This window comes from Giraffa tippelskirchi, chromosome 14 (genome assembly GCF_054371585.1).
Source record: "Giraffa tippelskirchi isolate mGirTip1 chromosome 14, T2T-mGirTip1v1.2.pri, whole genome shotgun sequence".
Lineage (NCBI taxonomy): Eukaryota > Metazoa > Chordata > Mammalia > Artiodactyla > Giraffidae > Giraffa > Giraffa tippelskirchi.
The window spans coordinates 49164675-49181972 of NC_137288.1; the positions used below are offsets into that span (position 1 = coordinate 49164675).

Consider the following 17298-nt stretch of genomic DNA (forward strand, 5'->3'; position numbering starts at 1 on the left):
ATCATGTCATCTGGTGATGGATATTCTGGCTGCTTACATGTCTTGGTTATTGTAAATAGTGCTGCTATAAACATTGGGGTGCTTGTATCTTTTCGAGATAGAAATTTTGTCTTTTTCAAGTATATTCCCAGGAGTGGGATTGCTGGATCTTACAGTAACTCTGTTTTTAATTTTTAAAGGAACCTACATAATGGTTCTTCATAGTGGCTGTATCAGTTTACATTCCCACCAACAGTATAGAAGGATTCCCTTTTTTCCATGTAGACTTTCCGATGATGACGGTTCTGACCAGTGTGAGATGATACTTCATTTTAGTTTTGATTTGTATTTGTCAGATAGCGACATTGGGCATCTTTTCATGTTCCTGATGACTCTGTCTTTGGAGAAATCTCTTTTTAGGTCTTCTGCCCATTTAAAAAATTTTAAAAAAAGTACTGAGGTGTATGAGCTGTTTGTATATTTTGGAGATTAACCCATTGTCGGGTACTTCGTTTGCAAATTAACTCTCCTATTCTGTGGATTGCCCTTTCACTTTGTTTATGGTTTCCTTTGCTGTGCAAAAACTTTAAAGTTTAATTAGGCCCCATTTGTATATTTTTGCTTTTGTTTCCATTACTTTAGGAGACAGATCCAAAAAAATATTGCTGCAGTTTATGTCTAAGAGTGTTCTGCCTATGTTTTCCTCTAGGAGTTTCACAGTATTCGGTCTTATATTTACATCTTTAATCCATTTTCAGTTTATTTTTGTATTTAGTGTTAGAGAATGTTCAAATTTCACTTTTTAAAACAGGTGATTGTTCAGTTTTCTGGATACCAGTTTTGAAGAGATTGTCTTTTTGCATTGTATATTCTTGCCTCCTTTGTGGTAGATTATTTGACCTTTAGTACACAGATTTATTTCTGGGCTCTATTCTGTTCACTGACCTATGCCTCTGTTTTTGTGCCAATACGATACTGTTTTGATGATTCTACTAGTTTTGTAGTATAGTCTGAAGTCAGAGAGTAGGAATCCCCCAGCTCTGTTACTCTTTCTCAAGATTGTTTTGGCTTTTGTGTTTCCATACAACTTTTAAAGTTTTTTTTTCTAGTTCTGTGAAAAATCCCGTTGGTAATTTGATTGGATTGCATTGAACCTGTAGATTGCTTTGGGTAGTATGGTCATTTTAACAGAATTGATTTTTCCATTCTAAAAACACAATGTATCTTTCCTGTTTGTGTCATCTTCAATTTCTTTCATGGTCTAAGAGTTTTTGGAGTACGGGTATTTTGCCTCCTAAGGAGGTTTATTCTTCAGAAGTTTATAAGGCATTTTATTCTTTTTGATGCAATGGTTATGGGATTGTTTCCTTAATTTGTCTTTCTGATCACTTATTGTTAGTATATAGAAATGCATGATTTTTATATATTAATTTTGTATCCTGCAACTTTACTGAACTAATTGATGATCTCCAGTAGTTTTCTGGCAGTCTCTTTAGGATTTTCTATGTATAGTACCATGTTATCTGCAAACAGTGACAACTTTATTTCTTTCTTTCCAGTGTGAATTCCTTTTATTTCTTTTTCTTCACTGGTTGCTTTGGCTAGGACTTTCAAAACTATGTTGAATAAAAGTGGTGAGTGTGAGCATCCTTATCTTGATCTTAGAGGGAATGATTTCAGCTCTTCACTGTTGAGTATGTTGTTAACTGTGAGTTTGTCATATGTGGGTTTTATTGTGTCGAAGGGTGTTCCCTCTGTACCCACTATCTGAAGAGGTTTTTTTTTTTTTTAATCATAAGTGGATGTTGAATTTTATCAAAAGCTTTTTTCTGCATCTACTGAGATGAACATTCAGAAAACTAAGATCATGGCATCTGGTCCCATCACATCATGGCAGATAGATGGGGAAACAGTGGAAACAGTGAGAGACTATTTTTTTGGGCTCCAGAATCACTGCAGATGGTGACTGCAGCCATGAAATTAAAAGACACTTGCTCCTTGGAAGAAAAGTTATGATCAACCTAGACAGCATATTAAAAAGCAGAGACATTACTTTGCCAACAAAGGTCTGTCTAGTCAAAGCTATGGTTTTTCCAGTAGTCACGTATGGATATGAAAGTTGGACTATAAAGAAAGCTGAGTGCCAAAGAATTGATGCATTTGAACTGTGGTGTTGGAGAAGACTCTTGAGAGTCCCTTGGACTGCAGGGAGATCCAGCCAGTCCATCCTAAAGGAAATCTTTCAGTCCTGAATATTCACTGGAAGGACTGATGCTGAAGCTGAAACTCCCAATATTTGGCCACCTGATGCGAAAAACTGACTCGTTAGAAAAGACCCTGATGGTGGGAAAGATTGAAGGCAGGAGGAGAAAGGGACGACAGAGGATGAGATGGTTGGATGGCATCACCATCTCAATGGACATGAGTTTTGAGTTTTGATTTGGCAGTGGGCAGGGAAGCCTGGTGTGCTGCAGTCCATGGGGTTGCAAAGAGTCAGACACGACTGAGCGACTGAACTGACTGACTGACTGAGATGATAATATGGTTTTTATTCTTCAGTTTGTTCATGTGAGATATCACATTGATTGATTTGTGGATGCTGAAAAATTCTTGCATCCCTGGATTAAATTCCATTTGATCACGTGTTATTCATTTAATGAGGGCCTATGCTTTATATTATCAGGACTTACACTTTTTGCCAGCCTCATAGGAGTGATGTGTGCAGTGTGCTAAGTCACTTCAGTTGTATCCAACTTTTTGCAACCCTATGGACCATAGCCCACCAGGCTCCTCTACCCATGGGATTCCCCAGGCAAGAATACTGGAGTGGGCTGTCATGTCCTTCTCCAATTTTAATTTCTCTGATAACTAGTGAAGATGAGCATCTTTTTGTGTTTTCTGGTTTTTCTCCTTATGACTTGCACTTCTTGTTAATTTTCAGGAATGCTTTTCTCTCTCAATATTATTTCCGTATTTTTCCTCTACAATTTTGGATTAAAATGTAGCTGCTTTAGTTCTCTTGAGGTTTATTTTCATGTATGTTGAGATGTGGATTTCTAAAATCTGTTTCTGTACCATTAACTGTCTCATTATTCTTCCTCACCAGTTTGTAATGTCATTCCCCTAAAATGAACCCCCTATAATGAGTATATCATTATCCACATTCAACAGTTCTTAAGTGTTTGCCATGCTCGCTTCATTTTTGCCTTTTGAAGTATAGTCCAGGCCTTAGTTTACTTCACTCTTGTATATGTCAACATGCATTTTATTATCACACCATCAAAATTAACATTTTAATGGTATTATCTTAATAGTTAATTCCATTCTTAGATTTGTCTCAAAAATGTCTTTTTATGGTTGGTTTGTTTAATCAGGGTCCTTGTATTGAACTTGGTTTTTTATGTTTCTTAATTTCTCTTAAAATTTAGAGCATTTTAGCAAAATACCTTCCCCCAATCTTTTTTGTTTTTCCTAACATTGACTTGTTGAAGAAATCACGTTGGTTTGTCTCTCATATTCCACATTCTGGATTTGCCTATTCCTTTATGGTGCAATTTAGCTTGTTCTAACTCCACATATCCCATAAACTAGAAGTTATTTTTAAAGACTTATGATTAAAATTTAGGCTCAGCTTCTCTGGGGTGGGGGAGAAAAGACTTCATAGGTGGTGCTGGTACTTCATATTACATCACGTCTGAAGGCACTTAATGTATGGCTGTTTCACCCACTCTGTTTCTTACCACTGTTAAGTGGTAAGATCGAGCGAGTGGGATTCAAGTGGGTTCAGCTGGCTTCCTTCGTAATAAAGTTTTAATTTAATGGTTCATTCACTGATAGTGCTGTTCTGATTGCCATTCCTCCATTTATTAACAAATTCTCTGCCTCTAATTGATGAGGCAAAAGAACAACTTTGCTTCATCAATTAGAGATACATGGTAACTCTGAAATCTGATTGGTACAAGAAAGCAGGATAAATGGTCTACTTTCCCTTTAATTTGTTGATATTCAGAGTAGGGAGTTGGTTTTCAATTAGTTTCAATAGTGACCAGTAGGGTTTCTAGATCAATATCGAAGACTTGAATATCATTAGTCTAGATTTTGTTTAGTAATCTTCTGTGTAAGCTTGGTTTAAATTAACTAGTTCATCATTACCTGAAATAGAAGTCAAGTCTTTTAACTGTGTTTTGGGCTATTTGATTTTGGAAAGAGGATGTGTTTTTTAATTTTCTTTTTTTTTCTTTTTTTTTTTTTTTTTTTGAGCAATAGAGTTTATTAAAGTATAAAAGGGATAGAGAAAGCTTCTGACATAGGCATCAGAAGGGGGCAGAAAGAGTACCCCCGTGTTTTTTAATTTTAATGACATGTAATATTTTAATGAAAACATTAACTCACTTTTCTAATTCTCATATTTGGTTTGTTGTGAAATTTCAGGTTTTCATGTGTTTTTTGGTCGTTTACTTTTTCCTGTCCTTTTATCGTTCATGTTTTTTCCCTCTTTGTTGACTTTCATCTTGATTTATGAAGGCTTGTTTCTCCTAAGGATGTTAGCACTTTGTTTCATGTTGCGGTTTACTCTCCTAATTTATAATTTACCTTAATTTTTTAAAGTTACACTTTTGGAAGAGGTTATAATAGATACAAAGATTCTTTATACAGACATCCTGCATGGCCTGGCAGTCTTTATCTCAGTGTTTTAAAGTGTTAACCTCTATTTTCGTTTAGTACTTCTGTTTTTACATATTTAAATATTTAATATATATGAACATAAGTGTTAATGCTTTGCTCCAAATAAGTTTACTTTATATATCGACACAAAATAATATGTCTTTTGTCTAAGAGAGCTCTGCTGATGTTAAACACTTTCAAAATGTTCACCGTTCTTAAGTGACATAAAATAGCAGAAAAATCTACCTTGTTAAGCAAGTAGGTAATTTATAGATAGATTTGTGGTTAATTATGCAAAGGCAAAATTTAAAAACGTTAAAACATATTTCTCAGAAAAAGTGTAGTACTAATTATTATAATATTATAATATCCTTATCAGTATTTCCATATTTTTGTAAACTTGACTAGTGCATTTATTTCCTTTCTATAATAATTGATTTTATTTTGTTATTTTCATAGACACTTGGCATTTCACCTGGAGAGAAATTTGTCATTACAACAACAAGTAGGAAAGAAATTACCTGTGATAACTTTGGTAAGCAATGTTGCATTTATGCTTTTATATTTAATATATTCTAGTACATTATAGGGTAATGACTTTTATTACATAGATAAGCATCAAAAACTATTGATTTTTTTTTACTTTGTTGGAATGGGGGAGGAAACTGGCTCTACACATTTACTTTGTGCGGAGCTCATACTTTTCAAGCACGGTTACAAGAAAAGAGTTGATATCACTTACAGCTACAAAAGACAGCTACAGAAGATGAGACCTTGCTCAACATCCAGCCACAGGTCTTCTGCATGGACCTTTAAGAACTACTTCTCCTGACCAACTTGGATTCTTCCATTATCTTTTTCTACCTGGTTATGTTCTAAGCGTGCCAATTTTTCATGCCTGATTCCTTTTTGGATTTAATCATTCTTCCCATTCATATTGATAACCACTTTAATTAGTTCCTCATCTGATTTTCTGTGGCAGTTTGACATAAGGATTGAGTGTTTCAGATGAGTGGAAGTATTTGGACCTATTCTACTGATTCTTAACACAGCACAACTGATTATAGATCAGTCCATTGTTTGGGGATTTGCCTGTATGGTTTTTAAAGTCATTTCATAGAAACAATTTAAGTATTTAAAATTATAAATTCGTTGTGTTTTGGATGCTGTCTTAGCACTTAAGATGTTACCTCTTGATTTCAGATGAAACTGTTAAGGATGGAGTCACTCTATACCTGCTACAGTCAGTCAATCAGTTACTACTAACAGCTACAAAAGAACGAATTGACTTCCTACCTCACTATGACACATTGGTTAAAAGTGGCATGTATGAATATTATGCAAGTGAAGGACAAAATCCTTTACGTAAGTATTCCATTTATACTGATTGTGATAAACTGTCACTCACCTCTCACCTTTATTCCCTTGATCAGACTTTAAAAAAGTTCTTTCATTCTACTTTATTCAAAGACTATGATCAGTTCTTGTGAGCCTCCTTGCTTCATCTCTTCATAACAATATATTTCTTTTTCTACCTAAGTCATCTTACATCAAAGTAAAGATACCTCTCCTTTAAAACTAACGTAGAGTGAGAATTCATTCCTTTTCAACTCGTAAGAGATGGTGTCCTTACACATCTACCTCCTGTACACTCTCCTTTCCTGTTATTCTTCCTAGCTTCCTAAACTTCTCTCCCAATTGAGAAGGCATTTGTTTTACCTTGCACCTTTTTTGTAGCTGAACTGCACAATCAAGTGGTTTGTGTTCTTTATTGTTTCTTTATCATTTCCTCCCACCTTTACTATTAGACAGTTTTTATCCTACCTTGGATTATTTTGATTTAGAGAATCTCTTCCATCTGGACTCTGCAAAAGTGTTCAGGTATTCATTATAAGCTTGCTTTCTTTTTTTTGACTGTGTGGCTTGCGGGATCTCACTTCCCTGACCAGGGATTGAACCCCAGGCCTTGACAGTGAAAGCCTGGAATCCTAGCCACTAGGTCACCAGGGAGCTCCCTATACATTTTCTTTCTTTTTAAAAAAATTTATTTATTTTTGGCTGTGCTGGATCTTCATTGTGGCACATGGGCTTAGTTGCCTCGCAGCATGTGCTATCTTCCCAGACTAGGGGTCAAATCTGTGACCCCAGTGTTAGCAGATGGATTCTCAACCACTGAACCACCAGGGAGGTCCCCTGTAAACTTTCTTACTAAAATTTTTTTTCATTGTATATGCATTAGAGTTGGTAGAAAATTAGAAAACATAGATAAACAAAAACAACACAAAGAACATTCCTATCTCTACCACCCAGATGTAACCACCAACACTTTGGTGTTATCGTTTCAGACCTTTTCATATATATATATTTTGTTGTTGTTGTTGTTATTATATGGTGCATGCTATTTTTTTTTTCCTTTGTTGTGGCACCATGCAGCTTATGGGATCTTAGTTCCCCGACCAGGGATTGAACTTAGGCCCTTGACAGTGAAAGCCCAGAGTCCGAACTACTGGACTACCAAGGAATTCCTGATGCATTCTTTTTTAACCAACCTTTTAATTTAAAATGTAATGAACATCTTTAATATGTATGTCAATATATATTTATTTTAGGACTTACACAGTATTTAGATAGCATAATTTATTTGAACGCTATACTGTTGTTGCTGGGACTTCCCTGATGGCTCAGAAGGTAAAGAGTCTGCCTGCAATGCAGGAGACCCACGTGGTGCTAGTGATAAAGAACCTGCATGCTAGTGTAGGAGACTTAAGAGACACGGGTTCAGTCGCTGGGTCGGGAGGATCCTCTGGAGAAGGGTATGGCAACCCACTCCAGTATTCTTGCCTGGAGAGTCCCAGGGACAGAGGAACCTGGTGGTTTACAGTCCATGGGATCTCAAAGAGTCTTGCATGACTGAAGCAACTTTGCGCACAGACACACGCACACGCACACGCACACACACACACACTGCCGTTACTAGACATTCAGGTTATTTCAGGTTTTTTTTTTTTTAATTGTTACAGATGACTGAATATTCTCGTGACTAATTCTTCTTGTACATCCTTACCTTGACTGCTACTGGTACTGTTACTACTCTCAGCTGCAGAGCCAGGCACTGTGTCAAGTGCTTTATGAGCATTTTCTCATTTGATCCTTAATCCTGTGTGTTAGCTAACGTTAGGTAATGCCCTTATTTTGCAGAAGTAACTGAGATAGCCAGTTTTACTCTTTTAAGCATGGTCTGTTCCAGCTCCCTGTGCATCACCTCTACTCATTATTGAGCTTGATACAGTGGTAGGGCATCACACCTAAAACTGAATTTTTCTGTCCTTCCATCTGAATTTTCCCTTTATGGAAAAAGATAACCATTTTTCCAGTCTTCTAGAACAAGCACTCAAAGCCACCTTGGATTTCTTTTTCTTTCTTCTTTTATATCTAATCAGATACTAAATTCTACTCATTTTTTCCTTTGAAATTTCCCTTAACTCTTTTTCCTCCCATTTCCTACAGTGTCCTTACTTCTCCATTTTCTAGTTAATACCCTTCACCAGATCTTTATACATATCTGATTTGTGATGACTACTTTCCAACTAGTTTATAAATGGAGCCATCTCCTACATGTTTAGTGTTTGGAAGTGCTTGCTGGAATGCTACTTTGTGGGTTAATTACAGCTTAAGTTGAGTTATGCTTCAGTGAAAGAGACATTAATTTAGTATGCTTACCCTTTTAATTAAGGAGATAAAAGTGGGAAGTAGTTTGGATACTGACCCTGGAGAAAGGAGAATGTTAGAAATAGTACTGAGTCACTGATAAACTGAAGGTCAGGTTGGTTGTATAGTAGGAAATTAAGAGCACTTTTGTGTCAGTTAAGCAGATACATTCTGCCATTTCTCAAGTTGGTGTTGCGAGATACCTGTATTTAAATTAGCCCTTAATAGATACTTTTATATTTGTCCCATATCCCTATATGTGCTTACTTTTGACTTGTGCATGATGTAAATACGTATCACAGACTACTATTTGATTTTATGGTTATGGTCTTCTGTTTGTCTCTTATGTGTGTATGTCTGTCTTTAGATTATAAACTCCTTGAAGCCAGGAATCATGGCTGGCTCACTCGTGCTGTGTAGTTCCATACAAGTACTGGTTGGTGACTGCTTTTTTATGCTGGTGGTGATTGATGATGCCTTATTATGTTTGTGTCATTAGGATCAGGATAATACTTTAATTTTAGCTCTTTGGAAAATAAAAGTGATGGCTTAAGGTACTTCAGAGTTCGTTCTACTTTGAACTTTTATATGAAGTATTTAGGAGGGAAAACTTAAGCAGTAATGTTTTCTCACTCTCTTTCAGCATTTGCTCTTGCAGAATTAATTGACAATTCATTGTCTGCTACTTCTCGTAACACTGGTGTTAGAAGAATACAGATCAAATTGGTAAGAAAATAATACTCTAAATCATATTAACGTGTTTTTATGGAAGTACTGCAGGTTTATTGGAAAAAAATTAAAATATAACCTAAAAGTAGAAATAATTATCTGATGTCTCTTCATTAAATTTTTTTCACTTGCCCTTTTCCTATGCATATATGTATACATGTATGTGTGATCATAGTGTACATTTTGTTTATGATCTTCTGTTTTCCCTTAGAAGTTGATTTTAAACATTGCCGTATCATGGCTATTCTGCAATGTAATACACCACTGATGCAATTTGGTTTATTGACTGTAATATAAATTATGTAATCAGTCTGTGGCAGTTGAACATGTAGATCTGTTTCCCTTTGTTTTTGCCATTGTAAGCAGTGCTGGTATCAGGAGCACAGTTATAGATCTTTGTACATATCTCTGACTAGTCCTCAAGCTACACTCTGAGAAATGGAATTTCTAGGTTAAAGGACATGAAGAATTCTAAGGCCTTTGGTTCATGCAGCTGGAGTGCCTTTTAGAAAGTTTATTAATATACACTTCTCCAGCAGTGTATGAGTGCGCCCAATGAATCACATTTTTTATATTGAACTTTTCATGTTTTTAACATTGGAATGACTTTTCCTGTCTTTTTGAACTTATCTCATAGCATTTTGATGAAACACAAGGAAAACCTGCCGTTGCAGTGATAGATAATGGAAGAGGAATGACCTCTAAACAGCTTAACAACTGGGCCGTGTATAGGTTGTCAAAATTTACAAGGCAAGGTGACTTTGAAAGGTTAGAGAACCTTACTCACTTTTTTTATGGGCAGCTGGGTATTTTAATAAGAAGAACTCTTCTATTTCTTTAGTTATATACGTTATCAGCATATTTATTTAGAGTCTTAAAATAGTTTTTAAAATCAATACTTAAAAAGTCAAAACTGCATAAACATATTGTACCCTCCATTGAATGATTCTTTCTGCATTTCCTGAGGTGTATAGGAGTTATGTTGATATGTTGCCTACTGTGGAGTTTTCTCCCTTTTCTTAATAACTTAAGTTTAAAGAAAGCTGTATAGTGTCTAGAGCGGGCTTTAGAAATCACCTGATACCTCGTGCAAAATGTCCAAGGAACCACATGTAGTTCTCTGGAGCTCACTGTGGCTCTTTCAGGGCTCTGCTTTACAAAACGTTCACAGCTGTTAGGGAATAGGGTCTAGTCAGGAGTTTTTTATGGGAATATGTTTGTAGAAAATACCCTGAATGAGAATGTCATAGAGGAAACGTATACCCAAAGCTGTCAGGGGTGTAAGGATTTAGGTCCTTGAGATAGTTGAATTCTACTTAAAGCCATGACTCACAGTGGGACTGATGTTTAAGCTATGTTTTGTAATTTAGGAAACACACTTGGGGAGAATCTGTTAACATTCTTATTAAGAAGTTAGTATTTATTCATGTCCTATTTCCTTTGCTCTTTGTTGTATCGAGGAAAGTCACCCAAATTTAAGGATCTGTCTCAATAATGTGTAAAATTAATATAGTTAACGCATTTGCCTTCTCATTTCTGAGATTTCAGCACTCAGAATTTTCATCAACTTTGTAAAGCCTTTCAGTGCCATGATGAGAGGCAATAAGTGAAAAAGCAAGGGCTCTGGGATCATTTGGCCTCATCTGAATTCTAGCTTTACTAGTTGTATGACACTGGTCAAGGTACTTTACTTCTGTTTGTCTCAGTTTACATATCTGCAAAGTGGGGATAATAGCGCCTAAGGTTTTGTGAAAATCAAATGAGTTAGTGCATGTGAAATCCTTAGAGCCTGGCAAATGATAAGCAGTCAATAAATACAAGCTATTATGGTAGCTATTCCTTCTCATTCTTGGCCTCAGATTTTTCTACAACTGTTCTTCTTCACCATTTTCATGAGTACATGCCACTTCAAGGATTTATAAAATAGCCACAAAGAAGACAGTGATCTGTTATAGTCTCAAGATAGAATTTAGCATAAGATAGAAATATTTGGTAGAAATGAAAGGAGGGCAGATGGCAGATGGGGCAAAGGGTCAGAAAAATGTTAGTTAAATCAAGTGGAAGAGTTGAAAGAAGTGGAGCCTACAGTTTGTTAAAATTTCTTTATATTTTAGCACAGCACAAACTTTTAAACCTAATTCAAATATTAGGGAAATTTTAATTTTTGGAAGAAATCTACCTGTTGCTGGATCTGATCCTAGCTTTATAGATACTGTATCCAGAAACACAGTTGTTGTTGCAGCTGTCATGTACTCATATTGTCTTTGAATTCAGTGCCATCAGTCCCTTAACTCAGTCCAGTTCCTGTTAGTGTCAGTTATAACCCCCTTCCCCCACACTTCTCTAGCTTCTACTCCTATAGAAAAAATGAGCAGTTGTTTTACTGCTTCCGGTTAAGTTTTTTTTACTGGATATAAGGATGTACGTATATAGGGAATAGGCTATGGAAGAAAAGGAAGGATAGCCTAAAAATACAAAGGAGCTGACTGTCTTGACTGTAGTTTATGTTGTAGTAGAGGAAAAGCCTAAAGTAAACCAAAAAATATATGATGAGCACTTCAGTTATTGATAAGAAAATATCAAGTAACATGTTAGAACCTGATGGCTGTCTTCTTTAGGTGAGGTGATTAGAGGAGAAGTGACCTCTTTGAGATTACATTTCAGTTGAGGCTTGAGTGATTAGAAAAGAAACACCCCAAGTGAAAATCTGGGGGAGGAGCATTCCAAGTAGAAGGACACCAGCAAAGACAAAGACCCTGAAACTGTGATCACTTTGTTTCATTTGAGAGACCAAAGGAAGACCAATGTAGTTAGAGCATTTTGAAGAGGACAGTAGGGGGGAATGAGTTGAGAGTTCTATTTTGACAATATTCTTTATAAGTCTCATTCACTTTGGTACAACCCTTTCCTCTCTTTTATTTTGAAAACTTTCAAATTAATAAATATATTGTAAAAACTTCAAATAAAAAGCCATCAATAAGTCAAAAAATCAGTTTTAGCACTCCTGTATCCTTCACCTAGATTTATGTTAGCATTTTGCCACATTTGTAATCTGTTTATATATGTGTGGGTGTGTACATGCATGCACACAGAATACACAGTTTCTCTTTCTAAATCATTTGTAAGTTGCAAACTGGATGATATTTTACTGCTTAATACTGTACCATGTATTTCCTTCACAGCTATGTTCTCATAAATAGCCATAATATCATTATTACACTCATTTCTCGGTGATTCAAAATAGCTAATATATAATGTCCATATTCAGATTCCCTTTGTCATGTCTTTCTTGTCTCCTTTATTCTATAATTCCCCATGTTTGTCTTTCATGAAGTCTTTTTTTTTTTTTTTTTTAATAGAGTTCAGGCTATTTCTTAACAGTCTACCGGCTGGATCTGAGTGTTTCCTGAACACTGTACTTTCCCTCAACATTTTATAAATATTTTCAAACATACAGAAAAGTTGAAATTCTGTAGTCAATACGCAGCATATTCATACTAAGTTTCTACCATTGATAGTTGCTTTACCACATCTCTTTTTATTTCACTAACCTTTCGGTTTAGTTCAGTCTCTCAGTTGTGTCTGACTCTTTGCGACCCCATGGACTGCAGCACGCCAGGCCTCCCTGTCCATCACCAACTCCTGGAGCTTGCTCAAACTCATGTCCATTGAGTCAGTGATGCCATCCAATCATCTCATCCTCTGTCGTCCCCTTCTCCTCCCGCCTTCAATCTTTCCCAGCATCAGGGACTTTTCCAATGAGTCAGTTCTTGGCATCAGGTGGCCAAAGTTGAAGTTTCAGCTTCAGCATCAGTCCTTCCAATGAATATTCAGGACTGATTTCCTTTAGGATGGACTGGTTGGATCTCCTTGCAGTCCAAGGGACTCTCAAGGGTCCTCCAACACCACAGTTCAAAAGCATCAATTCTTTGACACTCAGCTTTCTTTATAGTCCAACTCTCACATCTATACATGACTACTGGAAGATCCATAGCTTTGACTAGACGGACCTTTGTTGACAAAGTAATGTGTCTGCTTTTTAATACGCTATCTAGGTTGGTCATAACTTTTCTTCCAAGGAGCAAGTGTCTTTTAATTTCATGGCTGCGGTCACCATCTGCCGTGATTTTGGAGCCCCCCAAAATAAAGCGTCTCACTGTTTCCATTGCTTCCCCATCTATCTGCCATGAAGTGATGAGACCAGATGCCATGATCTTAGTTTTCTGAATGTTGAACTTTAAGCCAGCTCTTTCATTCTCCTCTTTCACTTTCATCAAGAGGCTCTTCAGTTCTTCTTTGCTTTCTGCCATAAGGGTGGGATCATCTGCATATCTGAGGTTATTGATATTTCTCCCAGCAATCTTGATTCCAGCTTTTGCTTCAACCAGCCCAGCATTTATCATGATGTACTCCGCATATAAGTTAAATAAGCGGGGTGACAATATACAGCCTTGATGTACTCCTTTCCCAATTTGGAACCAGTCTGTTGTTCCCTGTCTGGTTCTAATTGTTGCTTCCTGACCTGCATACAGATTTCTCAGGAGGCAGGTAAGGTGGATGATATTCCCGTCACTTGAGGAATTGTCCACAGTTTGTTGTGATCCACACAGTGAAAGGCTTTGGTAGAGTCAGTAAAGCAGAAGTAGATGTCTTTCTGAATATTTATTTTTGTGGCTGTGCTGGTCTTTGTTGCTGCACATGGGCTTTCTGTAGTTTCAACAAGTGGGAGCCACACTCTAGTTGTGATGCGTGGGCTTCTCCTTGCATTGGTTTCTTTTGTTGTAGAGCGCAGGTACTAGGGCCTGTGAGCTTCAGTAGTTGCGGCCCTCGGTCTTAGTTGCTCTGTGGCATGTGGAGTCCTCCTCGACAACGGATCAAATCTGTGTCCCCCACACTGGCAAGTAGGCTCTCAACCACTGGACCAGAAGGGAGGTTCCCAGAGTTACAGTTCTGTCGTATAGTATTTCAAGTCTGACTTGGAAATCACCAAATTATAGACAACATTTTTTCTAACAAAGAATTAAAAATTTTTAACATATATTTAAAAAATTAACCTGTGTACTGATAATGTTATGACTGCCCTGTGTGTCAGATTGTGCTTGTAGGAACGTTGCTTTAGAGCAAATTTCTTAATGGTAAATTCCCTTGGTGTTTGTCTGTAAATTCTTTATTTAGCCCTAGTTCACAGTTCTATACTGACATTTTCTCTTGGCTCTTTGGAGATAATATTCCACCGTCTTATACTGTTGCTGTCAAAGCCTGTGAAGCCATTTATCTTCTCAGTGTGTTTTCTAGTTATTCTGTTTTGTTTTTAGTATTCACTGTGAAGTGGATTTCTTTTTATGTTTCTTGTTTGGGCTCTTTTGGTCTGAATCTGTGGATCTATGCCTTTTTGTGATTTGACAATATTTGCAGCAATTATTCATTCTCTCCTCTCTTTCTTGAACTACATTTAAATTTGTGTAAGATATTAGCCTTTAGTTGTTTTTAGTCCCACTTGATACTTTTCATTCTTTTTTTTTTCTCTTGTGTATCGGTTCTTCTTTCCAGCTGTGCCAGCTCTGTTCTCTGACCTTTCCACTTGGTGGTGTGGTTCCAGTCTCACCCCAGTTTTGTTGTTGTCTTATATTGGGAAACTGTGTCCCTGGAGATGTTGCCTGTATTCAAGAGACCAGGGATCCCTGCTCTCCATGGTGATGTTGCGCTGGAATCAGAGGCGGAGTCTCAGCTCTTCATTTGTCATGATCCATTGGAAATGAGAGGGCTTCCCTGGTGGCTCAGACAGTAAAGAATCATCCTGCAGTGCGGGAGACCTGGGTTTGATCCCTGGGTTGGGAAGATCCCCTGGAAGAGGGCATGGCAACCCACTCCAGTATTCTTGCCTGGAGAATTCCATGGACAGAGGAGCCTGGTGGGCTATAGTTCACGGGGTCGCAAAGAATCAGACATGACAGAGCAGAAGCACATGGAAATGAGAATCTCTTTGTTGTAATTCCCACTAGTTGTGAGACAGTATTTTAATGAGTTTTGAATGAGTAAAGGATTTTGAAGGGAAGACTGTAGAGTTACACAGATATTTGAAATTTTCAGATTTAAGGGGATGAGCCCAGGAATTTGCATTTCTTAGTGTTTCCAGGTTTGCTGATGCAGCTGGCCTGGGTAACAAACTTTGAGAGCCTTTGGACTAGATGATGTTTTGGCTTTTGGCTCTGATTCTTTTACATTTGAATAGGGGTGGTATCTGGCTTGGGGATCATTTTATTAACTCTTAATAAAACTGCTATAACAGTTTTCTTTAGCACCTAAGTCATTTGTTTAATATCACTGCATTAATGTAATGTTTTATTTTAGTGATCATTCAGGATATGTTCGACCACTGCCAGTACCTCGCAGTTTAAATAGTGATATTTCCTATTTTGGTGTTGGGGGCAAGCAGGCTGTTTTCTTTGTTGGACAGTCAGCCAGAGTAAGTAAAAAAGATTTCTTAAAAGTGAAAGTTGATCAAAATATTTTGAAGTTGACTGTCTAATTGTATTATTCATTTTAAATTTTGCAAATTTAAAAGGTAATCATTTTAATATTTAACAGATGATAAGTAAGCCTGCAGACTCCCAGGATGTTCATGAACTTTTACTTTCTAAAGAAGATTTTGAGAAGAAGGAGAAAAATAAAGAGGCAATATATAGCGGATTTATTAGAAACAGAAAGGTACAGTACATTTTAACTCATTAATTGTAAATTTATACCTTGGATGGATGATGGGACAAGAACTTTTTTTTTTCAATTTCTAATAAGATGCTAATGTTATTTCAAAAACTTGAAAATATGAAATTTTCAAATTAAATTTTTATTTTCTTTTAATTTTGTGAATAGCAAAAGTGATCATTTGTGTGCTTTCTCAGGCTGAAGTCTTCAGAAAAGAACTTTTCTCATAAAAGCCAAGTCAGCTTCCTGGAAATTGTTCATTTATAAACTGTTTCCTTGCTCTGAGTTTGAGTTTTTAAGTATTTGTTGTATAATAATCATAGAAGTAGAATAGAAAACTGATTAAATTTGCATTCAAACTCTCATTTTAATAAGTGGAATGTTAATAGATTTTAATCGTGGTGAGCACATGGTATTTGTTGTATTACTCATTCAACTTTGAAATGTTTTAAAATTTTCAAATTTTAAAACCTTTTTTAAAAGTAAAACTTAAAAAAAATTTTTGATTCTAAAGCAAATTGTAAAAATTTTTATAAAGAAAATAAAAATAGTTTGAAATGCCAGATAAAAGTCCTTATGATATATTTAGTTGAATTTTCTCCTAGTCTAACTTTATTGTATATTTATAGTTTGAGTTCTGACTTACTAGTATTTTGAGTACGTCTTCATCTTATAAAATATTTTGGTGCACAATATACTTCATAGTTTCGTAGTATCTTGGGCTAAATTTACTGTAATTTAACTGTTCTGTTAGGCATTTAGCTTACTTAAAGTATTTTATTATAATTATAAAGACATTGCCATTATTATTTTCTTTGTGTAACATTTTATCTTAATTATAAATTTTTCTTTGTATAGATTGTTAGAATTTTTATAGCCATTGTAAGGAATTTGAACTTATAAATACTTATGGTGTTATTACAAAGTCACTGTTCCTAATTGTTCAGTGTGCATCTTTATCCTTGTAAGTTTTTATGTGTACAGCAACTTGCAGAGTACATATATGCATACATAAGCATGCAATTTTTAATATACAGACTCATAGTAAAAATAGATAAGTTTTAAATTCTTATCCTCAAACACATCCCTCCCTCCCCCTCTCCCCTCAGCCCACTACAAACTATAAATATTCTCTGAAAGTGAACTGGGGCCCAGGATGGTTTTACTCCCTTTTAAACCCAGTGCCCTTGGGCTAACTCAGCTGGGTTCAGGCTGTATCCTAGTTTTCTTGAATGTGGACGGGCTGTGCATTGGTCCTGACCAAGTTAAGTGGTAGGTACCCCAAGCAAGGACTCATTCCACTTTAGGGTAAGTGTTCTCAATTTGGGAGGTATTTTTAAATTCAGTATTTATTTTTCTTTTCCCTTTTCTTTATGATTCTACAGTTGGTTTAACATTATGGTGTAGGATTTTCCTTTTTGTATGCCAGTTTAGCAGTCTCTGTAAAAGGCTCTCTGTCCTCACAGCTTTGTCACACTCAGCTGATTTGTATTTGGTGATTTTCCTCCAAAA

General features: G+C 36.2%; 1 protein-coding gene across 3 annotated transcripts in view; it reads left to right on the plus strand.

The window, feature by feature from the left end:
* SMCHD1 (structural maintenance of chromosomes flexible hinge domain containing 1) overlaps nucleotides 1–17298 on the plus strand; it is a 108123-nt gene that overhangs the window by 7108 nt on the left and 83717 nt on the right. For all 3 annotated transcript variants that reach the window (XM_081561891.1, XM_081561893.1, XM_081561892.1), the window contains exons 2-7: nucleotides 5104–5179; nucleotides 5848–6009; nucleotides 8996–9078; nucleotides 9719–9849; nucleotides 15433–15547; nucleotides 15670–15789. In XM_081561891.1, coding sequence (XP_081418017.1) covers nucleotides 5104–5179; nucleotides 5848–6009; nucleotides 8996–9078; nucleotides 9719–9849; nucleotides 15433–15547; nucleotides 15670–15789 — 687 coding nt within the window. The remainder of the gene's footprint in view (nucleotides 1–5103; nucleotides 5180–5847; nucleotides 6010–8995; nucleotides 9079–9718; nucleotides 9850–15432; nucleotides 15548–15669; nucleotides 15790–17298) is intronic.